General features: G+C 40.9%; 1 protein-coding gene across 4 annotated transcripts in view; it reads right to left on the bottom strand.

The window, feature by feature from the left end:
* LOC106578104 (zinc finger protein OZF) overlaps positions 1-21,319 on the bottom strand; it is a 43,687-nt gene that overhangs the window by 21,018 nt on the left and 1,350 nt on the right. For 2 of the 4 annotated variants that reach the window (XM_045700522.1, XM_045700525.1), the window contains 2 exons: positions 16,455-16,904; positions 14,536-15,918 (listed from right to left, as the gene is read on the bottom strand). In XM_045700522.1, coding sequence (XP_045556478.1) covers positions 14,813-15,918; positions 16,455-16,904 — 1,556 coding nt within the window. In that variant the 3' untranslated portion in view covers positions 14,536-14,812. Of the gene's footprint in view, positions 1-14,535; positions 15,919-16,454; positions 16,905-21,319 lie in introns of those variants that run through there. The other 2 variants (XM_045700524.1, XM_014156701.2) reach the window with 2 other exon arrangements.

Genomic DNA, 21,319 nt, shown 5'->3' with positions numbered 1-21,319 from the left:
AGAGCAGTAGGAGTAGCAGTGTTATCTGTGGTAATCCATGTTTCAGTCAGCGCCAAGAAGTCGAGGGACTGGAGGGTAGCATAGGCTGAGATGAACTCTGCCTTGTTGGCCGCAGACCGGCAGTTCCAGAGGTTGCCGGAGACCTGGAACTCCACGTGGGTCGTGCGCGCTGGGACCACCAGGTTGGAGTGGCAGCGGCCATGCGGTATGAAGCGTTTGTGTGGCCTGTGCAGAGAGGAGAGAACAGGGATAGACAGACACATAGTTGACAGGCTATGCTAATGCAAAGGAGATTAGAATGAAAATTAACTAAACAACTGGGGAAGCGAGAGAGCAGGGCCTCCCTCACTAACCATTCGCTGAAACACTCAAATATAACTATTCCAACTTCCACTTTAGAAATTATAATTGATGTAAACTACAGTGGTTCAATGTTTCCAGGAATAGGCTCAAATTTAGTTTATTCAGCTAGATAACTTGGTACAGTATTCTTCCGTGAAACCCACCCAGTGCACCGTATCCTATGACGCCGTAGCTGACTAGCATGCAATAACACACGGTTAGGACCAATACTTGGTTACAACAAACTACCAGTGGATCATTCGTGTCAGTGTCTAGTTCCTTTCATAACGCAGAAGTAATTAAACGTTGGCTAGCTAACACAAAGTCAGTCCTGCTAGCTACACAAGTGGGCTACACAACACGAAAGCTTACGTTGCAAAAATCTTATTGACTAAAAATTATACAGTACTGCTAGCTGGTAGAGTCGGCTAGCTAGCAGTGGCTGCGTTTACCTTTATCTTTGATACAAAGACAACTATGTAGCTAGCTAACGTTACACTAATCACATCGTTCCGTTGTAATGTATTTAGTTTCTACAGTACCGCTAGTTGGTGAAGTTGGCTGGCTAGCTAGCAGTGGCTGTGGTGTTGTGATGATGTTGACGCCGAACGAATACAGCTGGCTAGCTAACCTTGTTAGTTTCTCAAAGCTACACCTACACCTTTAGCTACACCTTTATCCTTGACACAAAGACAACTATGTAGCTAACATTACACTCATCAAATCGTTCCGTTGGAATGTAAGGAAATGTAATATTACCCGCAGAGCGAAGAACAGCACGACTACTCACTCCAGCATCCAGTTTTATTTCTATTAACCATATATTTATAACTAAGCAGCAAAACTCTGCAGAGCTGTGAAGGTTGTATCCCCCATATATATATATAACATTCTATTGGTTGCAAGAATTTTGTATAATAATTTATATAGAAAAATTCAGCGTTTTGAATCCAGCATCGTTTTGCGTCTCAGTTCATAAACCATGTGCCATGGAATCGATACATCAAAAATCTCTTACCACCTATTTAGCAATCTATATGGCACCGTTGTAAATGTTTTGGTCCTTAAATGAAACTGGTATACTTTTTCCCATTTAGCCCAATTTTCTTTAACCAATGTTGGTCTTTTAATGCTTTTTCCCCCCTTCCGCTTGCCTCTACGATTTTTGCGGTAATGCTGCAATTAGTTGGTTGTAATTTTGGGTAGAGCAGACATTTCCATATTTTTGTTAGCTGCATGTGTGACGTAACTCCACCAGTCCTATTTATGATATCCTTTACAAAAGATTATTCATATCTTTTTTTAATAATTACTTTTTTTAATCAATGACTTTAAATCACAATATTTGTTGTATTATTTGTTATTTTCTGGTGGATTAAACTAAAATTGCGACCAACTTTCTACGGCTTGTTTTAAAAAATAGCAATATTTTGGAGATTATTTCATTTTCAAATAACTGAAAATGAGAGATTGTAATCTGAAAAAAAGGGAAAAAGGCCATTCTGGAACATCAGGTGAGAAATTCTTAATAATCTGTTAGTGAGAGATCTAATGCTTTGATATTTTATAATTTCTGCCCTCCGAATTCAAATTCATGATATAAATAAGGCCGTTTATTTTTGTCTGGCTTGGTGTTCCAAATAAAATTGAATCTTTTTTGCTCATATAATTTAAAATAAACTGGTCGCTAGGTGTAGGCAAGACCATAAGCAAATAGGTAACCTGGGATATGACTAAAGATTTAATCAGGGTGATTTTTCCACAAATAAAAATGTATTTTCCTTTCCAAGATAGCAATATCTTATGTTTTTTTTTGCTAACTTCCTATTAAAATGTATTGGAGTGAGATTATTTATTAATTTCGGGATATGTATACCGAGTATGTACAATTCACCGTCAGACCATTTTATTGGGAAACTACACGGAACTGTTAAAGTTGTATTTTTTAGTGATCTAATACGTAATATAGTACACTTATCATAATTCTGTAGCATAAACAAATAATTTATCAGTGTTATCTGACAAAGGTATTGATGTGAGTTTCTGTGCGTCTGCGTCCCCACACATTGTTTTCACCGTATAAATTGCTGCCGGTAATATTGGGTAAAATGCCATTTTATCTCTGTTCTTTTTTAGTCAGGTAGGTAAATAAATATAAATTACGGTCCCATTCTCATTTGCTTCCAACGGTACCAAAAATTAGAACAGGTAATGGTAGAAATAGTTGTAGTTACTTAGCTCCGTGGTCCTGGAATTCTCTCCTGAACATTTAACATTTCGTTGGTGGAGTTTAAACACTTGATCGATCTATATATCATAGAAGAGTGCAATTGTCTTCAGAACAATGTTTTTAGTCAAGACTTTCGTGTTTTTTACATAAAATGTTTTTGTTGTATTATATGTGTGTTTATAGTTTTGTTTAATGTTGTGTTACTGTATGTAAGTTGTTTTGTCTGAAACATTGTTCCCCCTGCTGCTATTGGACCAGGTCTCTCTTGGAAAAGAGATGTTATCTCAATGAGAAAAACCTGTATGAATAAAAGGTAAAATAAAAAATTTATATCAAAGTCTCTGTAATAGTGTGTGGTTTCATAGTATAGCGGGCCTAGCCATTCACCGTGGGAATGATTCAACAGTGTGTGGTTTCATAGTGTAGCAGGCCTAGCCATTCACCGTGGGAATGATTCAACAGTGTGTGGTTTCATAGTGTAGCAGGCCTAGCCATTCACCGTGGGAATGATTCAACAGTGTGTGGTTTCATATTATAGCGGGCCTAGCCATTCACCGTGGGAATGATTCAAGTGCAACGGTCAAGTGCGGCCTTTTACCATGATATAAGGGTGCTGTCTGGTTGAATTACATACTTTAGATTTGAATATATATATATATATGAATATACTACTATCTATATATCTATTTTTTTTTACTATTTTCTACAAGAATTTTCATTTAGATTTTTAAGGTTAACTACTATCTATATATAGATATATATAGATAGAAAATAGTTAAAAAAAATTAAAAACCTTGAATGAGTAGGTGTGTCCAAAACTTTGACTGGTGCTATATAGTACCAGTCAAAAGTTTGGACACACTGACTTATTCAAGGTTTTTAATTTTTACTATTTTCTCTCAACCAGCTTCACCTGGAATGCTTTTAATCAATTCTCAGGAGTCTACTGTATATCATTACTCCATAAAATCCTAAATCAATATCATGAATGAGCAAGATTTGGTCAAAAATCGATGAGAAATATTTTGATGAGATATTTTACAGAATGTGTGTACGTTTTGTCTAAATAACATCAGTCAGACCATTCTCTCATCACCCGAGAGACATTCTAAAACAAATGACCAGGAATTCCTGTTTCTAATAACGTGAAAACATTAGACTGAACAGCAGACCTGTGAGCTTCCGACAATGCTGTGTAATGTTTAATCATTACATCATAATTCAAATCAAACTGTATTCATATAGAATTTTTTACAATAGTAAATCCATCACAAATCTATTGATCTCGAACCAACCGCATAAATTATCCAGAGTAGCTTTCCTTTCCTACGAGTGTTGACCACATCCTGCCTGTTATTCATATCTTTTGACAGAACATATTTTTCCTAATTGTCTTCTTTCACTATTCATCCTGTTTTCTTCCTTTGTGGATGTTTTTGACATGCGTCAGCAGGTTAGTCTTTTGACTGAAGCTTTTCCCGCAGTCACCACAGCTAAATGGTTTCTCTCCTGTGTGAGTCAGTTTATGCTTTCTTAGGTTCCCCTTCAAATTGAAGCTTTTCCCACAGTCACCACAGCTAAATGGTTTCTCTCCTGTGTGAGTCCGTATATGATCTGTAAGGTGACCCTTCTGATAGAAGCTTTTCCCACAGACACCACAGCTAAATGGTTTCTCTTGTGTGTGAGTCAGTATATGACTCCCTAGGTCTCCCTTCTGATAGAAGCTTTTCCCACAGTCACCACAGCTAAATGGTTTCTCTCCTGTGTGACTCAGTATGTGCAAGTTCAGGTGCCCCTTCTGATAGAAGCTTTTTCCACAGTCACCACAGCTAAATTGTTTCTCTCCTGTGTGAATACTCATGTGCCTGGACAGATCTCCTTTGTGTTTGATGGTCTTGCCACAAACAGGGCATGTGCATGATTTGTCAATGTGACAGAGTTGGATATGGGCCTTCAGTTTACAGGTGGAGTTGTATTGTTTATTGCAGAAGCGGCATTCACTGATTATATTATTGGTAAGAGTCACGTGCCTCTGCAGGTCAGCTTTCAGAGGAAACATTTCACCACAGTGGTGAGTTTTTCTAGACGTGGTGTTGGGTTTGGAACCGTGTTCCCCCATTGACGTGTTTGGATCTAATGGTGGGCTGATGTCAAGTCCTACTGGGTAGCTGCTTACAGCTGAACTGTGGCTGGAGGCATTGTTTTGATTATCTGGAAGGTCACAGAGAATGTCAAGACCCTTTAGGTGGGTTACAGTGGCAAAAGGTTTGAGATCCACTGGTTTAGAGTCACTCTCTCTGTTCTCAATGCCCTGAAGCTGCTCTTCCTACTGACTGGTCCTGACTTCCTCCTCTTCCTCTTTAATCTGTGTGGGCTCTGGGTCCTTCTGCCCCAGACTGGGGCTCCACTCCTGCTCACAGTGCTGCTGCTCAGGGGGAACGTCCTCTTCAGAGACAGAGAGCTGCAGAGAGTCTGGAGGGAAGGAGAGGAGGAGCAGAGGTTACCTAGACTTTAGATATCAGGGTTGGGGTCAATTTGGATTTAAGACAGTAAATTCAAGACTGGGTAAACTGTATCTCCAATTCCATAACCGTAAAACTAAAATCTGGCTAGACTGTAAACTCTCCTTCCAGACTCATTTAAGCATCTCCAATCCAAAATTAAATCTAGAATTGGCTTCCTATTTCACAACAAAGCCTCCTTCACTCACGCTGCCAAACATACCCTCGTAAAACTGACTATCCTACCGATTTTAGACTTCGGCGATGTCATTTACAAAATAGCCCTCAACACTCTACTCAGAAAACTGGATGTAGTCTATCACAATGCCATATGTTTTGTCACCAAAGCCCCATATACCACCCACCACTGCGACCTGTATGCTCTTGTCGGCTGGCCCTCGCTACATATTCGTCGCCAGACACACTGGCTCCAGGTCATCTATAAGTCTTTGCTAGGTAAAGCTCCGCCTTATCTCAGCTCACTGGTCACCATAACACCCACACGCGCTCCATAACAACACTGCATGCGCTCCTGCAGGTATATCTCACTGGTCATCCCCAAAGCCAACACTTCCTTTGGCCGCCTTTCCTTCCAGTTCTCTGCTGCCAATGACTGGAACGAATTGCAAATATCGCTGAAGTTGGAGACATATCTCCCTCACTAACTTTAAACATCAGCTAACCGATCACTGCAGCTGTACATAGCCCATCTGTAAATAGCCCATCCAATCTACCTACCTCATCCCCATATTGTTTTTAATTTACTTTTTTTTTGCTCTTTTGCACACCAGTATTTCTACTTGCACATCATCATCTGCACATCTATCACTCAAGTGTTAATTTGCTAATTTGTAATTACTTCTCTACTATGGCCCATTTATTGCCTTACCTCCTCATGCCATTTGCACACACTGTATATATATTTTTCTATTGTGTTATTGACTGTACTTTTGTTTATTCCATGTGTAACTCTGTGTTGTTTTTTGTCGCACTGCTTTGCTTTATCTTGGCGAGTTCGCAGTTGTAAATGAGAACTTGTTCTCAACTGGCCTACCTGGTTAAATAAAGGTGAAATAAATAAAAATAAAATATAATTTTCAACTACTTAATGAATTGAAGATAATAATATATTTTTTCATTTAACCTTTATTTAACTAGGCAAGTCAGTTAAGAACAAATTATTATATACAATGACGGCCTACCCTGGCCAAACCCTAACCCAGAAGACGCTGGGCCAATTGTGCGCCCTATGGGACTCCCAATCACAGCCGGATGTGATGCAGCCTGGAGAATAAGATTCATTTCTAAAAAGGTGTTACATTTTTTTAAGAATACATTCAAATCACTTCCTGATTTTTTTATGACAATGTTTTTAATCCATGCGTGGTTTAAAAACAACAATATTAAAATGTATTAAATGGTGATCACTTTTAGCACAAATAGTTTATCAATAAGGTATAACTATTGCTAGCTTCTAGTATATATCTAAATACGTACCTATTCTACATAGTTGATTCTCCGGTGTCCTCCGCAGCAGTCTCCGTAGCCGATCATTCTCCTCCTGGTATTCTACTACCGTTTTCTCAACTGCACCGAAAATCTCCACAGCAGCCGCCGTTAAACGATCATTTAAAAACACACGGAACACCTGTAGTTTAGACATTTTCAGTCTTCAGTTTAGTCAGTTGATCTTTCGTTACTCCACGCAAGGAATTAAAAACAAAGTCAAAGACATGTATAACTAAATCCTCTTCTGTCTGTGACACAGTCGTCTCCAATCCTACTTCCGTGTTCTAGTCAAGGAATTTAGGAAAATAACTCCAAAGACTTTTATAACTAAACCAAGATAGACCACAGCCTTTCGTTTCCAATGGGAAGAAATTAGTCATAGTGGGCAGAGCCATGCACTAGCTAACGAGATCCTATTGGACCGTTCTGGCATATATCTGCATTTTTCCGATAGGGGACGCCTATCCTTGTGCAATAACTAAATTCGCCTTAGCGCTCCTTTTAGACAAAGAAATGTTGAAAAACTTTTGCACAGGATAAAGTCTTCAAAGCTTACCTTTGGAAACAGAAAACTTTATTTAGATCCAATAATGAGAATATTTGAAGAATATTGGCCAAAATCCATCTCCTTCCATCTTCTCCCACTGCCGGCCACTGTGCTTCCGCTCACTACCATATTTGGTAACGAGTGGAAACGCCAAGCAGATGTTTCACATTTATACATCCGGTGAAATATCTGTCACGTTGTTCTATCTGTGATACATCGGTTCAAACTAGTTGGTGGCAAACCCGGAAAGGAACAACAGCGCGGTAGCTGGATGGGGGTTTACTACCGTGCATGGCAGCCAGGTAAAAAAGGGAAAAGATCATTACATGTAGACAAACAATGGATTAATATCATAACTATAGAATAATCTGGAATAATCCATTTTCATCAGGAGTCGACAGTATAGCATTAGTTTGAATGAGGTCAGAATTTTTGTTTAACCTTTATTTTATCAGGGAGGCATGCTGAGACCAAGGTCTCTTTTACAGATGAGCCCTGTAATTACACAAATACACACATTAAATACACTATGAAAAGCAAAGAACCAATATGAAACACAGTCATAGAAAACAAACACATTCTACATTAAATAAGGTCCTCAATCAGCTGTCTGAAATGCCCTAAAAAGGCACCAAATCATCAAATTTGAGACTTTTGGAGATTATTCCACAAGGAAGTTTACCTAACTCTGTAGAGAACGAAGGAATATCCAGAGTTAACCATCCTTGGTAACTTGTACATCTTAAAAGTGATTAATGGTGTTAGGTACAGTGGGAGATTTTGTAAAATGGCTTTATTTTGTAAAATAGCCAACCTACTTTCTGATACAGAATGCAGTGATGTGAACTGAACCTGTTGCCTGTAATAAAGTGTAGTGCTCTGTGATAAACTGCATCTAATGGTTTCAGTGTATTTGGCAGCTGCATTAATGTAGATAATGTCGCCGTAGTCTATGACCGGTAGGAGCGGTGATGATAAACACTCTTGGACAAATGCAAGGCAAGGTTTTCTTGAAAGCATATTTGAAATGTATCAATAATCTAGGGTTTTACTACAAGGTGATAATGGAAAGAGATAACTACATGTGGGGAAACAGTTAGGAAAGGGGGATACCTAGTCAGTTGTATAGGGAAAGGGGGATACCTAGTCAGTTGTATAGGGAAAGGGGGATACCTAGTCAGTTGTATAGGGAAAGGGGGATACCTAGTCAGTTTTATAGGGAAAGGGGGAGACCTAGTCAGTTGCACAACTGAATGCATTCAACCGAAATGGTATTTTGCATTTAACCCAACCCCTCTGAATCAGAGAGGTGCAGGGGGGCTGCCTTCATCGATGTCCATGTCATCAGTGTCCGGGGAGCAGTTGTTGTTGGGGGTTAACTGCCTTGCTCCTGGTATATGTCCGTTACGTTTATGGGGGGTCAGTTAAGGAAAACATACTCTTCTGCAAACCACTGGAAACCAGGACAACAGGAGAGGATATTTTTAAAGTACTGGACAGCTTTGTAACATCAAATGCACTTTGGTGGTCAAGATGTGTTGGTATCTGTACTGATGGTGCAAAAGCCATGACAGGGAGACATAGTGGAGTGGTAACGCGCGTGCAAGCAGTTGCTCCCGACGCCACTTGGGTTCACTGCAGCATCCACCGAGAGGCTCTTGCTGCCAAGGGAATGCCGGACAGCTTGAAATATGTTTTGGACACTACAGTGGAAATGTTTAACTTTGTTAAAGCAAGGCCCCTGAACTCTCGTGTATTTTCTGCATTATGCAATGATATGGGCAGCGACCATGTAATGCCTTTACAACATACAGAAGTGTGCTGGTTATCAAGGGGCAAAGTATTGACACGTTTTTTTGAATTGAGAGACGAGCTTAAAGTTTTCTTTACTGACCGTCATTTTCACTTGTCTGACCGCTTGCATGATGACGAGTTCCTCACATGACTGGCCTATCTGAGTGATGTTTTTTCTCGCCTGAATGATCTGAATCTAGGATTACAGAGACTCTTTGCAACTCAATGTGCAGGACAAAATTGAGGCTATGATTAAGAAGTTGGAGCTCTTTTCTGTCTGCATTAACAAGGACAACACACAGGTCTTTCCATCATTGTATGATTTTTTTTGTGTGCAAATTAACTCAAGTTTATGGACAATGTCAAATGTGATATGGCGAAGCACCTGAGTGAGTTGGGTGCGCAATTACGCAGGTACTTTCCCGAAACGGACGACACAAACAACTGGATTCATTATCCTTTCATGCCTCCAGTCCACTTACTGATATCTGAACAAGAGAGCCTCATCGAAATTGCAACAAGCGGTTCTGTGAAAATTGAATTTAATCAGAAGCCACTGCCAGATTTCTGGATTGAGCTGCGCTGAGAGTATCCTGCCTTGGCAAATCACGCTGTTAAGACACTGATGCCCTTTTCAACCACGTACCGATGTGAGAGTGGATTCTCAGCCCTCACTAGCATGACAACTAAATACAGGCACAGACTGTGTGTAGAAAATGATTTAAGACTGAGACTCTCTCCAATACTACCCAACATTACAGAGATATGAGCATCCTTTCAAGCACACCCTTCTCATTAACATGTGGTGAGTTATTCACAATTTTCTATTAACAAATAAAGTTATGTAAAATGGCTAAATTAAGAGCAAAATTATTGATTATTATTATTTGTACCCTGGTCCTATAAGAGCTCTTTGTCACTTCCCACAAGCCGGGTTGTGACAAAAACACACTCATTATTATGTATCGTATAGTGTGTGTGTGGCAGGCTTACAATGATGTCAAAAAACAACATTTGAGAGTGCGCTTAAGACTTGCTCTAAGTCAGATCAAACAGGCCCTAAGTGGAACATCCCTGCCGGGGTACGCATTGGAAGAGGAAGTCTGCAGGCGAGATGATTTGAAAGCCATCAGAATCTCTTCAGTGGCATATAGTCCAGACTCCAAATTACAATTTTAGGTTGTTCTGAATTCAATAGCTCAAATGCCACCAAATCTGTTAGTTAATATGCATCTTCAAAAGCATGCACATAGGTCAACTATTTTGTGCCTGACTTTAGCTTCAGGTGGGGAGATTATTTTAAAGTGCTTGATATGATGAAACAAGTACAGCGGTTTTTCCACCATCATGAACATTTACGAACATGGGCCCTTCTGTCCTCAAGACATAACTTGGACTTAACGGCAAGAAGGTTGATCTATCATGGAGAAGAAAACATAGAAAACCTGGAAGGCCCTGGAGATCCAGCGTGGAAGAGACATTGTCTGAGGAGCTCACAGCTTGAAGAAGATGAGGATTTGGAGAAAATGGCTTAAGATAGTTTTGTCATCGTGTCCTAGACATGAAGGACACAATACACCTAGAATTGGTCTAGGAGACATGTTTTCTGTAGTTTATCTACTTATGCTCAGGCAGACCTACCCTGGAAATTACTTTTTCATTATACAAGGGGTCACAAGCTACCCAACTGCTCAATAAGTTCACTACAAAAATGTCCAACTGTTTCACATTTTTCAAACAGCTCAAACTCAGGCCTCCCCCATTCACTACAAACATTCCCAACCGTTTCACATTTTTCAAACACATTTTCTTTCAGTTCAACAAGGTCACCACACATCAATCATCAGGCCATTACTTTATATTGCAAACATTTGCTTTACTTCGCAGAAACCGCTGTGCTATCATGTTACATAAGCACACCATAAACACATGACACAGAAATAGCTCATCAATCACCTTTTAACACATACCGTCTACTACATTCTCTCTAGTTGCTCTTAAAAAGACGCAATAGTCTCTACAAACCAGAATGTTTAATAAAATTATATTTACACTTCCTTTACCAGTTGTACATGCTGTTGGTCCTTTTGGCAATAGGAGGTGGAGAGATAGGATATCCACAGCTCCGGTAGGTTCTGTCGCTTGTATTTTCAATCTCTTGACGCATTGCACGTGATGCACAATATGTAAACAACAGCCGAATGTAACCGAACGTAGTCGACCGAAGCACGTTTCCTCACAATCAGCTGGAAGTGTTCGCCCTTTGGTCTGTGGTTCAGTTAGGCTCGGACATATTGTGCAAGTGTTTTGTCACAGTGCGAATTGCATCAGTATTGAAAAAAAAAAAAACTGAAATACAAACCAGTTTACTGAAGGTCGGGTTGATAACACTTCCCTGTTAGATATTTGTATCAGATTACCTCCGACATAGGGACAAAAATCAGCGGACAATAGGTAAAGTCAGTTTGTTCAACATTCTGACTGGTAATGGGACTGTTCGGGAATGCTGAGCCAACATTTTAGAAACGATGGTGTAAGTATTTCACTGGGAAGCATAAGTTAACCTTACCTCATGCGTTTACCAGGTGTGGTTTCCTGACAACGATCAAGAGAATTTTCTCACTGCTTTGACAGCTGCAACACAATTACACCTCAGACATTGGCAAAACGTCAGCTCTGCAGGTTTTAGGGGAGCTCCCGAATGGTGCAGCAGTCTAAGGCACTGCATCTCAGTGGTGTCACTACAGTACCTGGTTCAAATCCAGGCTGCATCACATCCGGCTGTGATTGGGAGTCCCATAGGGCGGCGCACAATTGGCCCAGTGTCGTCCAGGTTTGGCTGTCAGTTAAGTAAAGGTAACAAAAATAGCTATTGCCGGTTGATGCTCGATCTGATTGAATCTAGGCCTTAGTCTCCCAGTTTGTATCCGTTCTCCGACCTTTCACATCGTTCATTATTTTCTAGAGAACTCACAGCCCCTCGTTGATTATCCCTTACTCGGGTGATACAGTAGTTTTGACCTGCATTCAGTGTTGTCGGAGAATGATCCACAGGGTTGTTTAAAATGCTATAGGAATTGAAGGGATTTGATTATCTGTCCCGGGTTACCCCGGTGTGAGGAGTTGTATTGGGTGAAAAGTGATTGCATTGTTTTGGAACAGCCTCCTGGGTGTGACCCAGTGCCCGTTCAAAGCCCATGTCAAAAGTTATGTAGCCTAGGCTAGATTAAGAACTTGGAGTAATGAGTAGGATTCTGTGTTTTCACAAACAGAAGTGATTGCTTTTGATAAAATGCTTTATTTGCCTTCCCAATGAAAACGTGAACATATATTTTATGGAAAAGAGATGTTGCACCATGCTGCCTTACTGATAACATGACCGAGTGACGCCGATTTGTGAAGGGCGGTCCTCCCTCACCGCTTTTGTCCATTCACGTCACAGGCCATCAACCGGTGCACTACGACTCAGATTACTAGAACTCAGTCATACGGTGGTGGTGTCATAATACCGTAAAACGGTTCCAATCGTTTTTCTTTACCATTTATTTATTTTAGAAACGCTTAAAATAAGGGCTGTGTTTCACGTAGGCTTACCCTGGTGTGACGTTTTGATAACCATGTAAATCTCTCTCGGACAAGGTAACTTTTGGCAATATATTCGGCTCTATTTACTCTTAGATTCGAAAATACTAATTAGCGTTAAAGTAGACATCATGCAAGACTGCAAATCCCTGCAAGCTCTTACGTCATCTCTAGTGGACACCTTTACTAACAGGTATGGTGTCAATTTAAAACTTGCACAGGACAATTTACAGAATTGTCAATTTAAACTAATATAGCCAATTTACTCAATACAAAACTTTGCTAACATAATCCAGAGATTCTTACCTTTGCCTCGATTCGGCAGTCTCATGCAGATCATCATGGCATGTGTAGTTCTTTGTGATAGCCACATTAGCAGATAATTAGGATTTCATTTTGGGGTGTAAATAGAGCCGACTATATTGATAAAAGTCACCTTGTCCTAGAGAGATTCACACGGTTATCAAAACGTCACGCCAGGGTAAGTTGACATGAAACACAGCACTTATTTAAGTGTTTCTAAAATCCACTATGAGGAAAAAAATGTATGCTGGAAAAACGATTGGAACCATTTTCTTGTTTGACCGCTAGGTTTTATGGGTAATATGACTCATACTGTGGTACTCTGGGGCAGCGTTACCCAACTTCGTTGTAGCCCTCATTCAACTCCTCAGGGGCTTGATGATTAGTTCACAAGTTGAGTCAGGTGTGCTTGTCTGGGGTTACAATAAAAATGTAATAAAAACACATGCAACAACTGTAGTTTACACATTTTCAGTGGAATGAGAGTTCGGTAGCCTGGTTGTCAACATGTCTTTACTCCACACAATGAAGGCAAAAATCAAATCGAAGTGGTCGTCGCTAGTTACCACAGCCATAAAGTCATAGACCCCGCCTATTTCTACAATTTATCTTTTTCAAATGCGATTTTAAACATAACCTTACTCCACACAGCTAACCTTATGCTTAACCCTAACCTTAAATTAAGACCAAAAGCTGATTTTTATTTTCATACATTTTTACAATATAGCCATTTTTTTTTCTGGCTTTGGTAACTTGTGGAAGCATTCTACTTACATGATCTAGTCAAAAACAATTGAAAAGTCGTAATTCTAGTGGGTGGCGAACCCAGAAACAGGGCTGCGGGACAGGTACAGGATGGCAACAACAACTGCCCGAGTTACACCAGGAATCCCTCCATCAGTGCTCAGACTGTCCGCAATAGGCTGAGAGAGGCTGGACTGAGGGCTTGTAGGCCTGTTGTAAGGCAGGTCCTCACCAGACATCACCGGCAACAACGTCGCCTATGGGCACAAACCCACCGTCGCTGGACCAGACAGGACTGGCAAAAAGTGCTCTTCACTGACGAGTCGCGGTTTTGTCTCACATGGGGTGATGGTCGGATTCGCGTTTATCGTAGAAGGAATGAGCGTTACACTGAGGCCTGTACTCTGGAGCGGGATCGATTTGGAGGGTCCGTCATGGTCTGGGGCGGTGTGTCACAGCATCATCGGACTGAGCTTGTCGTCATTGCAGGCAAACTCAACGTTGTGCGTTACAGAGAAGACATCTACCTCCCTCATGTGGTACCCTTCCTGCAGGCTCATCATGACATGACACTCCAGCATGACAATGCCACCAGCCATACTGCTCGTTCTGTGCGTGATTTCCTGCAAGACAGGAATGTCAGTGTTCTGCCATGGCCAACGAAGAGCCCGGATCTCAATCCCATTGAGCACATCTGGGACCTGTTGGATCGGAGGGTGAGGGCTAGGTCCATTCCCCCCAGAAATATCCGGGAACTTGCAGGTGCCTTGGTGGAAGAGTTTGTTAAGTTTGCTGAAAATAAACGCAGAGGACGTCGACAAACAGCGGTTTAGGCTGATCTGGGAGAATACATTCTCCACCAGGAGTCAACTGTATATCATTACTCTATACAAGATTAAATCAATATCATGAATGAGCAGCATTAGGTGAAATCTGTTGAGACATACTCTTGGAGGTTTATTAAGGCAACTGACAAGGAGACCTTTTCTGGAATTGTATTTTATGCATCAATAATATCAGACATTATGAGAGAAATTACTAAACAAATGCCCAGGAATTCCTTTTTGTAATTCCGTGAAAACGTCAACAATATTTTGATCAGCAGACCTGTGACCTTACTACAACACTATGTACCATTTGATCACACCACCTTTTCATCTGAACCCCAAAGCATGAATGATCCAGATTTGCTTTGCTTTCCTAAAAGTGTTGTCCACATCCTGCCAGTTATTCCCATCTTCTGACTGAACATCTTTGTCCTCATTTTCTTTCGTCTTTCAGGTTTTTTCCCCGTTTTCTTCCTTTGTGGACTTTATCCACATGCCTCAGAAGATTTGTTTTATGAGTGAAACTTTTAGCACAGATTGAGCAGCCATGTTGTTTCTCTCCTTTGTGAATCTGTATATGTTCGGCTAGGGTGCCCTTGTATCTGAAGCTTTTATCGCAGACCTCACAGCTAAATGGTTTCACTCCTGTGTGAGTCCGTATATGAAAGTTCAGGTGACCCTTCTGATTGAAGCTTTTCCCACAGTCACCACAGCTAAATGGTTTTATTCCTGTGTGAGTCAATATGTGCAAGTTCAGGTGACCCTTCTGATTGAAGCTTTTCCCACAGTCACCACAGCTAAATGGTTTCTCTCCTGTGTGAGTCAGTTTATGTCTGGTTAGGAGCCAGTGGCAATTGAATCTTTTCCCACAGTCACCACAACTAAAAGGTTTCTCTCCTGTGTGAGTCAGTTTGTGCCTCCCTAAATCTCCCTTCTGACTGAAGCTTTTCCCACAGTCACCACAGCTAAATGGTTTCTCTCCTGTGTGAATCAGTTTATGCCTGGTTAGGTCCTTCTTGATACTGAAGCTTTTCCCACAATCACGGCAGCTGTGAGTTGTTTTAGAAGTGGTGCTGTGTTTGGATTGGTGTTTCCTCAATGGTGGGCTGCTGTCAAGTCCTACTGTGTCACTGCTTACAGCTGAACTGTGGCTGGAGGCATTGTTTTGATTATCTGGAGGGTCACAGGGAATGGCAAGATCCTTAATATGGGTCACAGTGCCAAAAGGTTTGAGATCCACTGGTTTAGAGTCACTCTCTCTGTTCTCCACAGTCTGGGTTTGGGGAAGAGTCAGGGACTGAACTGGGTCCTCCTGATCACATTCACTTTTCACACAGGAAGGAGTGAATTTGAATTCTATGACATCAGGCTCCAGACTTTGAATCTGCTCTTCCTCCTGACTGGTCCTGACTTCCTCCTGTTCCTCTTTAATTTGTGTGGGCTCTGGGTCCTCCTGCCCCAGACTGGGACTCCACTCCTGCTCACAGTGCTGCTGCTCAGGGGGAACCTCCTCTTCAGAGACAGAGAGCTGCAGGGAGTCTGGAGGGAAGGAGAGGAGCAGAGGTTACCAATTCACTCTTTAGACATGCCTGAGTGCACAATAACATTTCACATTTTTAGCTAATGGAAACTCGAGAAGGAACCCCAAAAAAACATTGTCTCGAAGCCGTGTTACACAAAAACCTCTGTGTAAATCTGTTTTATCTTTTGTATTTGTAAAGTTATTTTTGGATGATAATTAAGTTGTGTTCAAAGTTTACAAAACCGTAATCACAACTGTTTCTAGATAAAACGTTTTTTAACACTTGACCAAATCGTCATCCTGAGCTTTATCAAAAGGGATGTTGAATAAATCAGAAAATCTTTCAGAGCAAGTTCAGATAGAATTTAACACACTCGTTAAATGGAAAAGATTTGTGACACTGCTGTCCAGGGAAAGCATTGGTACATTGGGGGTATTTTTATGCATTCACGGTAAAAGTAATAAAACTACTAATTAAAATAGTGATCAAAGCCAAAACAGTTTATTAATTTACTAGAACTATAGCTAACTATCAGTAAATATACATACGAACCTATTCTACATAGTTTTATCTCTGGTGTCCTCCCCAGCAGTCTCCGTAGCAGATCATTCTCTTCCTGGTACTCTGCTACAGTTTCCTCAACCGCACCAAGAATCTCCACAGCAGCAGATGCTGTTAAACATCCATTTAACAACACACGAAACAACTGTAGTTTAGACGTTTTCAGTGGACTGAGAGTTGGGTGTTCAGCTAGTATGGCTTCTTGATGTTGGTCCATCTGATCACATTCACTTCTCACACAGGAAGGAGTGAATATGGAGTCTTTGGTATCAACAAGCCCTTGAAGCTGCTCTTCCTCCTGACTGGTCCTGACTTCCTCCTCTTCCTCTTTAATCTGTGTGGTCTCTGGGTCCTCCTGCCCCAGACTGGGGCTCCACTCCTGCTCACAGTCCTGCTGCTCAGGGGGAACCTGCTCTTCAGAGACAGAGAACTGCAGGGGGTCTAGAGGGAAGGAGAGGAAGAGCAGACGTTATCTACAGTGCATTCGGAAACTATTCAGATCCCTTGACTTTTTCCTCATTTTGTTACGTTTTCAGCCTTATTCTAAAATTGATCAAGCTTGGCACACCTGTATTTGGAGAGTTTCTCCCATTCTTCTCTGCAGATCCTCTCAAGCTCTGTCAGGTTGGATGGGGAGTGTCGCTGCACAGCTATTTTCAGGTCTCTCCAGAGATGTTAGATCGGGTTCAAGTCCGAGGTGAACTTTCACCTCGGGTCTGAGGTCCTAAGCACTCTGGAGCAGGTTTTCATCAAGGATCTCTGTACTTTGCTCTGTTCATCTTTCCCTTGATCCTTTCTAGTCTCCCAGTCCCTGCAGCTGAAAAACATCCCCACAGCATGATGCTGCCACCAGCATGTTTCACCGTCGGGATGGTGTCAGGTTTCATCCAGACGTAACGCTTGGCATTCAGGCCAAAGAGTTCAATCTTGGTTTCATCAGACCAGAGAATCTTGTTTTTCATGGTATGATAGTCCTTTAGGTGCCTTTTGGCAAACTCAAAGCAGGATGTTATGTACCTTTTACTGAGGAGTGGCTCCCGTCTGGCCACTCTACCAAAAATTAGCCTGATTTGTGAAGTTCTGCAGAGATGGTTGTCCTTCTGGAAGGTTCTCCCATCTCCACAGAGGAACTCTGGAGCTCTGTCAGAGTGACCATCGGGTTCTTGGTCACCTCCCTGAATTTACCACAGGTAGACTCCCATCAAGTTGTAGAAACATCTCAAGTGTGATCAATGAAAACAGGATGCACCTGAGCTCAATTTCAAGTATCATAGCAAAGGGTCTGAATACTTAATGTAAATAAAGTATTTCTGTTTTAATTTTTTATAAATGTGCAACATTTATAAAAACATGGTTTTGCTTTTCCATTATGGAGAATTGTGTGTAGATTGATGAGGATATTTTTTTTATTTAATCCATTTTAGAATACGGCTAACGTAACAAAATGTGGAAAAAGTCAAGGGGTCTGAATACTTTCCGAATGTACTGTATATACCACATAATTAATTAAATAGAACACTTAAATTATTAACAGAATCTCTGATCTATATAGCCAAGCGGGTTCCAACCTCCAGCGGTATAGCTAAAGCATATTTTCTGGAACAAGCCATTCCTAAGAGGCCACATGTTGAAGATGACAATGTGTCACTCAGTGTGACCTAAAACACTCAGTGTGACCTAAAACACAAATGCTATCAACTCTATAAAAATCCCTTTCCCCTGCAATAGGCTCAGAGAAACTCAGTTTAAAATATTACATATTTGCTCTATTTAACCCCTCAGACTCAAGTTTGACCCACTCAATGTTTTTGAACTTTTCTGTTGTTTAGTCTTTAACTGTTGAACTGTTGTTTTACTGCCACTAAGTGGCATGTTTTGGTCTTGCACCAAAAAAATACAAGGAAAAAAACAAGTTATTATTATTTTTTTTTTTTTTATTTCACCTTTATTTAACCAGGTAGGCCAGTTGAGAACAAGTTCTCATTTACAACTGCGACCTGGCCAAGATAAAGCAAAGCACTGCGACACAAACAACAACACAGAGTTACACATGGAATAAACAAACGTACAGTCAATAACACAATAGAAAAGTCTATATACAGTGTGTGCAAATGGCGTGAGGAGGTAAGGCGTTAAATAGGCCATAGTAGCGAAGTAATTACAATTTAGCAAATTAACACTGGAGTGATAGATGTGCAGATGATGATGTGCAAGTAGAGATACTGGTGTGCAAAAGAGCAAAAAGGTAAATAAAAACAATATGGGGATGAGGTAGGTAGATTGCATGGGCTATTTACAGATGGGCTGTGTGCAGAACTGGATGGAGAGGCAGCCAAAGGAGATGTTGGCTTTGGGGATGACCAGTGAGATATACCTGCTGGAGCGCGTGCTACGGGTGGGTGTTGTTATGGTGACCAGTGAGCTGAGATAAGGCGGAACTTTACCTAGCGAAGTTACATCTGGAACTAGAAACAGACGTTTATAAGACATTAATCCCAGTTAACCTAAAACTACAATTTTGTGTAATTTAGTCACTAATTTTAGTTAACCCAAAACTAAAATCTTGCATCATTTGGTTGTCTGTCCACGAGAGATTGAGGGGATTCGATTTGGGGCTCCCGAGTGGCGAGGCAGTCTAAGGCACTGCATCTCCGCGCTAGAGGCGTCACTACAGACCCTAGTTCGATTCCAGGATGTATCACAACCGAAGTGATTGGGAGTCACATAGGGCGGCACACAATTGGCCCAACGTCGTTAGGGTTTGGCCGTGGTAGGCCGTCATTGTAAATAAGAATTTGTTCTTAACTGACTTGCCTAGTTAAATAAAAGGTTTAATAAATAAAATAAAAAATTAAACTGGCTCAGTTGTCCGGATGGGCTGTGTTTGCACGGGAGAAAAGTGATTGCATTTGTTTTGGAATTAGGATACCTCCTGGGCATAAGCGGAGTGATCGGCTCTGGCCGACAGCGAAGTCAACTCAAAACAAAAGTCAGGTAGGAGAAGGCGGAGTAAAGCGTAATTCAGAGTCTAATGATTCTATGATTTAATGCCAGGGAGCTGCGATATTTCACAATGGGCCGCCGTACTATCTGTCCGGCTCTGTCCATGGGTTGATGCACCTCCTAAAAATTCCCAACCAACGCGGCGGCTCCTATTAATTGAATTTTATGAAATTGGAGAAATTGCTTGAGCCGCTCTGAGAAATAGAAAACTATGAAAGCTAAGGGATTAATATTCTAAAAACATTGCTGTGCTGACGTGAGCACGTTTTGAACTGTTTTATGTCAAATGGATGCTGCGTTGTTGACAGTACGACCGAGCGAAGTAGATTACTGTTCTACTTGAGCAGAGCGTACCTCCCTCACCGGCTTTGATCGCCTGGTCACGCAACCCGGAACAGCGTAATCGAATCCCCTCATTAATAACGACACCAGTCCCTTCCATTTGGCAAGTAAAAGTTTGTTGAAAATGTACCACGCTTTGCAAGAACAGATTACATTATTGTACACTACCGATCAAAAGTTTTTGAAGAATCTCAAATATAAAATATATTTGATTTGTTTAACACTTTTTTTTTTGGTTACAACATGATTCCATATGTGTTATTGTACCCCCGCATATTGACTCGGTATCGGTACCCCTGTATATAGCCTCGTTATTGATATTTTGTGTTACTTTTTACATTCGTTTTTTGGTAAATATTTTCTTAACTCTTCTTTAACTGCACTGGTGGTTAAGGGCTTGTATGTAAGCCTTTCACGGTAAGGTCTACACTTGTATTCGGTGCATGTGACAAATAAAGTTTGATTTGACCTATATACAGTCTGAAGCTAATGACATGTTGAATAAAATGTCATTTGAATTTCCTTTACCGGTTGTCCATGGTTTTGCGCTTGTGCCAGGTGAAATTTCAACTTCAGTACCAGCGTTCTGAAAAATTATTATTATTATTTTTTTTAAATCGGGTAAACAATACTTTCCTATTGACATTTTGTCTCATATTTCAACCATCTGAAAGACCAACACCATAGACAACCGGTAAAGTAAGTTCAAAATGTAATTTATTCAACACTCTGGCTTGTAAGAAACCTTTACAGGATTTTGCAGTCAATAGTTTCAGGCTGTATATGGAAATGAATAGTGTATTATAGTCTGATTAATCAGACTAACCCTTAGGCTATCTGCCACCATAATGGTAATCACTGTTAGCCTAAACAGTTAGCCAGCAGATCCGACCGCTTGCTTACAGCTGCACTAGGGTCCGACAGCACTCATGTGCAGATTAAGACACCACGGAGCCGACGTGAGATATGGATAGGAAACGTACAATCCAGGGATGAGAAATAATGTAATTCATTTACAGTGTTAAATAACACTAATAGGTGAGAACAATATTTTTTTTTGTGAACAAATTTTTAATAATTTTGGCGTTTATAATAAGTTTGGTAGCAACATGGAAAACTGTGGTGGAAATCTGTTGCAGCTCAAGTCGAATACAAAATCCACAATGAAATTATCTCTCTATGGGCTGGCTAGCTAGCAAACGTAGCTACACACAATAATACCAAAGACAATATCAGCATGTGAAGTAGCTAGTTAGTTGTAAAATCACCTAAACAAACTACACCATCAATTTAGGAGTCTACAGTCTCACCATGGTCAACCTGCAGATTGATGTGCCTCACTGAGTGAAGTCTAACATTCTCAATGACAGAGACACTTTTGAGGAGATGGGAAACGTTTCCCATGCTACCGCAATCGGCCGCGCTGTGCATTCTGGGTGATTCTGGGACAAGGAGTGCTCTCCTTCAAGGAGTGAATGGGAGTCCATAGGGCAGTGGTGGAAAAAGTACTT

Source organism: Salmo salar, chromosome ssa18 (assembly GCF_905237065.1).
Source record: "Salmo salar chromosome ssa18, Ssal_v3.1, whole genome shotgun sequence".
In the NCBI taxonomy this organism is placed as follows: Eukaryota; Metazoa; Chordata; class Actinopteri; order Salmoniformes; family Salmonidae; genus Salmo; species Salmo salar.
Note: the sequence above shows the minus strand (reverse complement) of the source record. Positions and strands in the feature narration are given on the sequence as shown.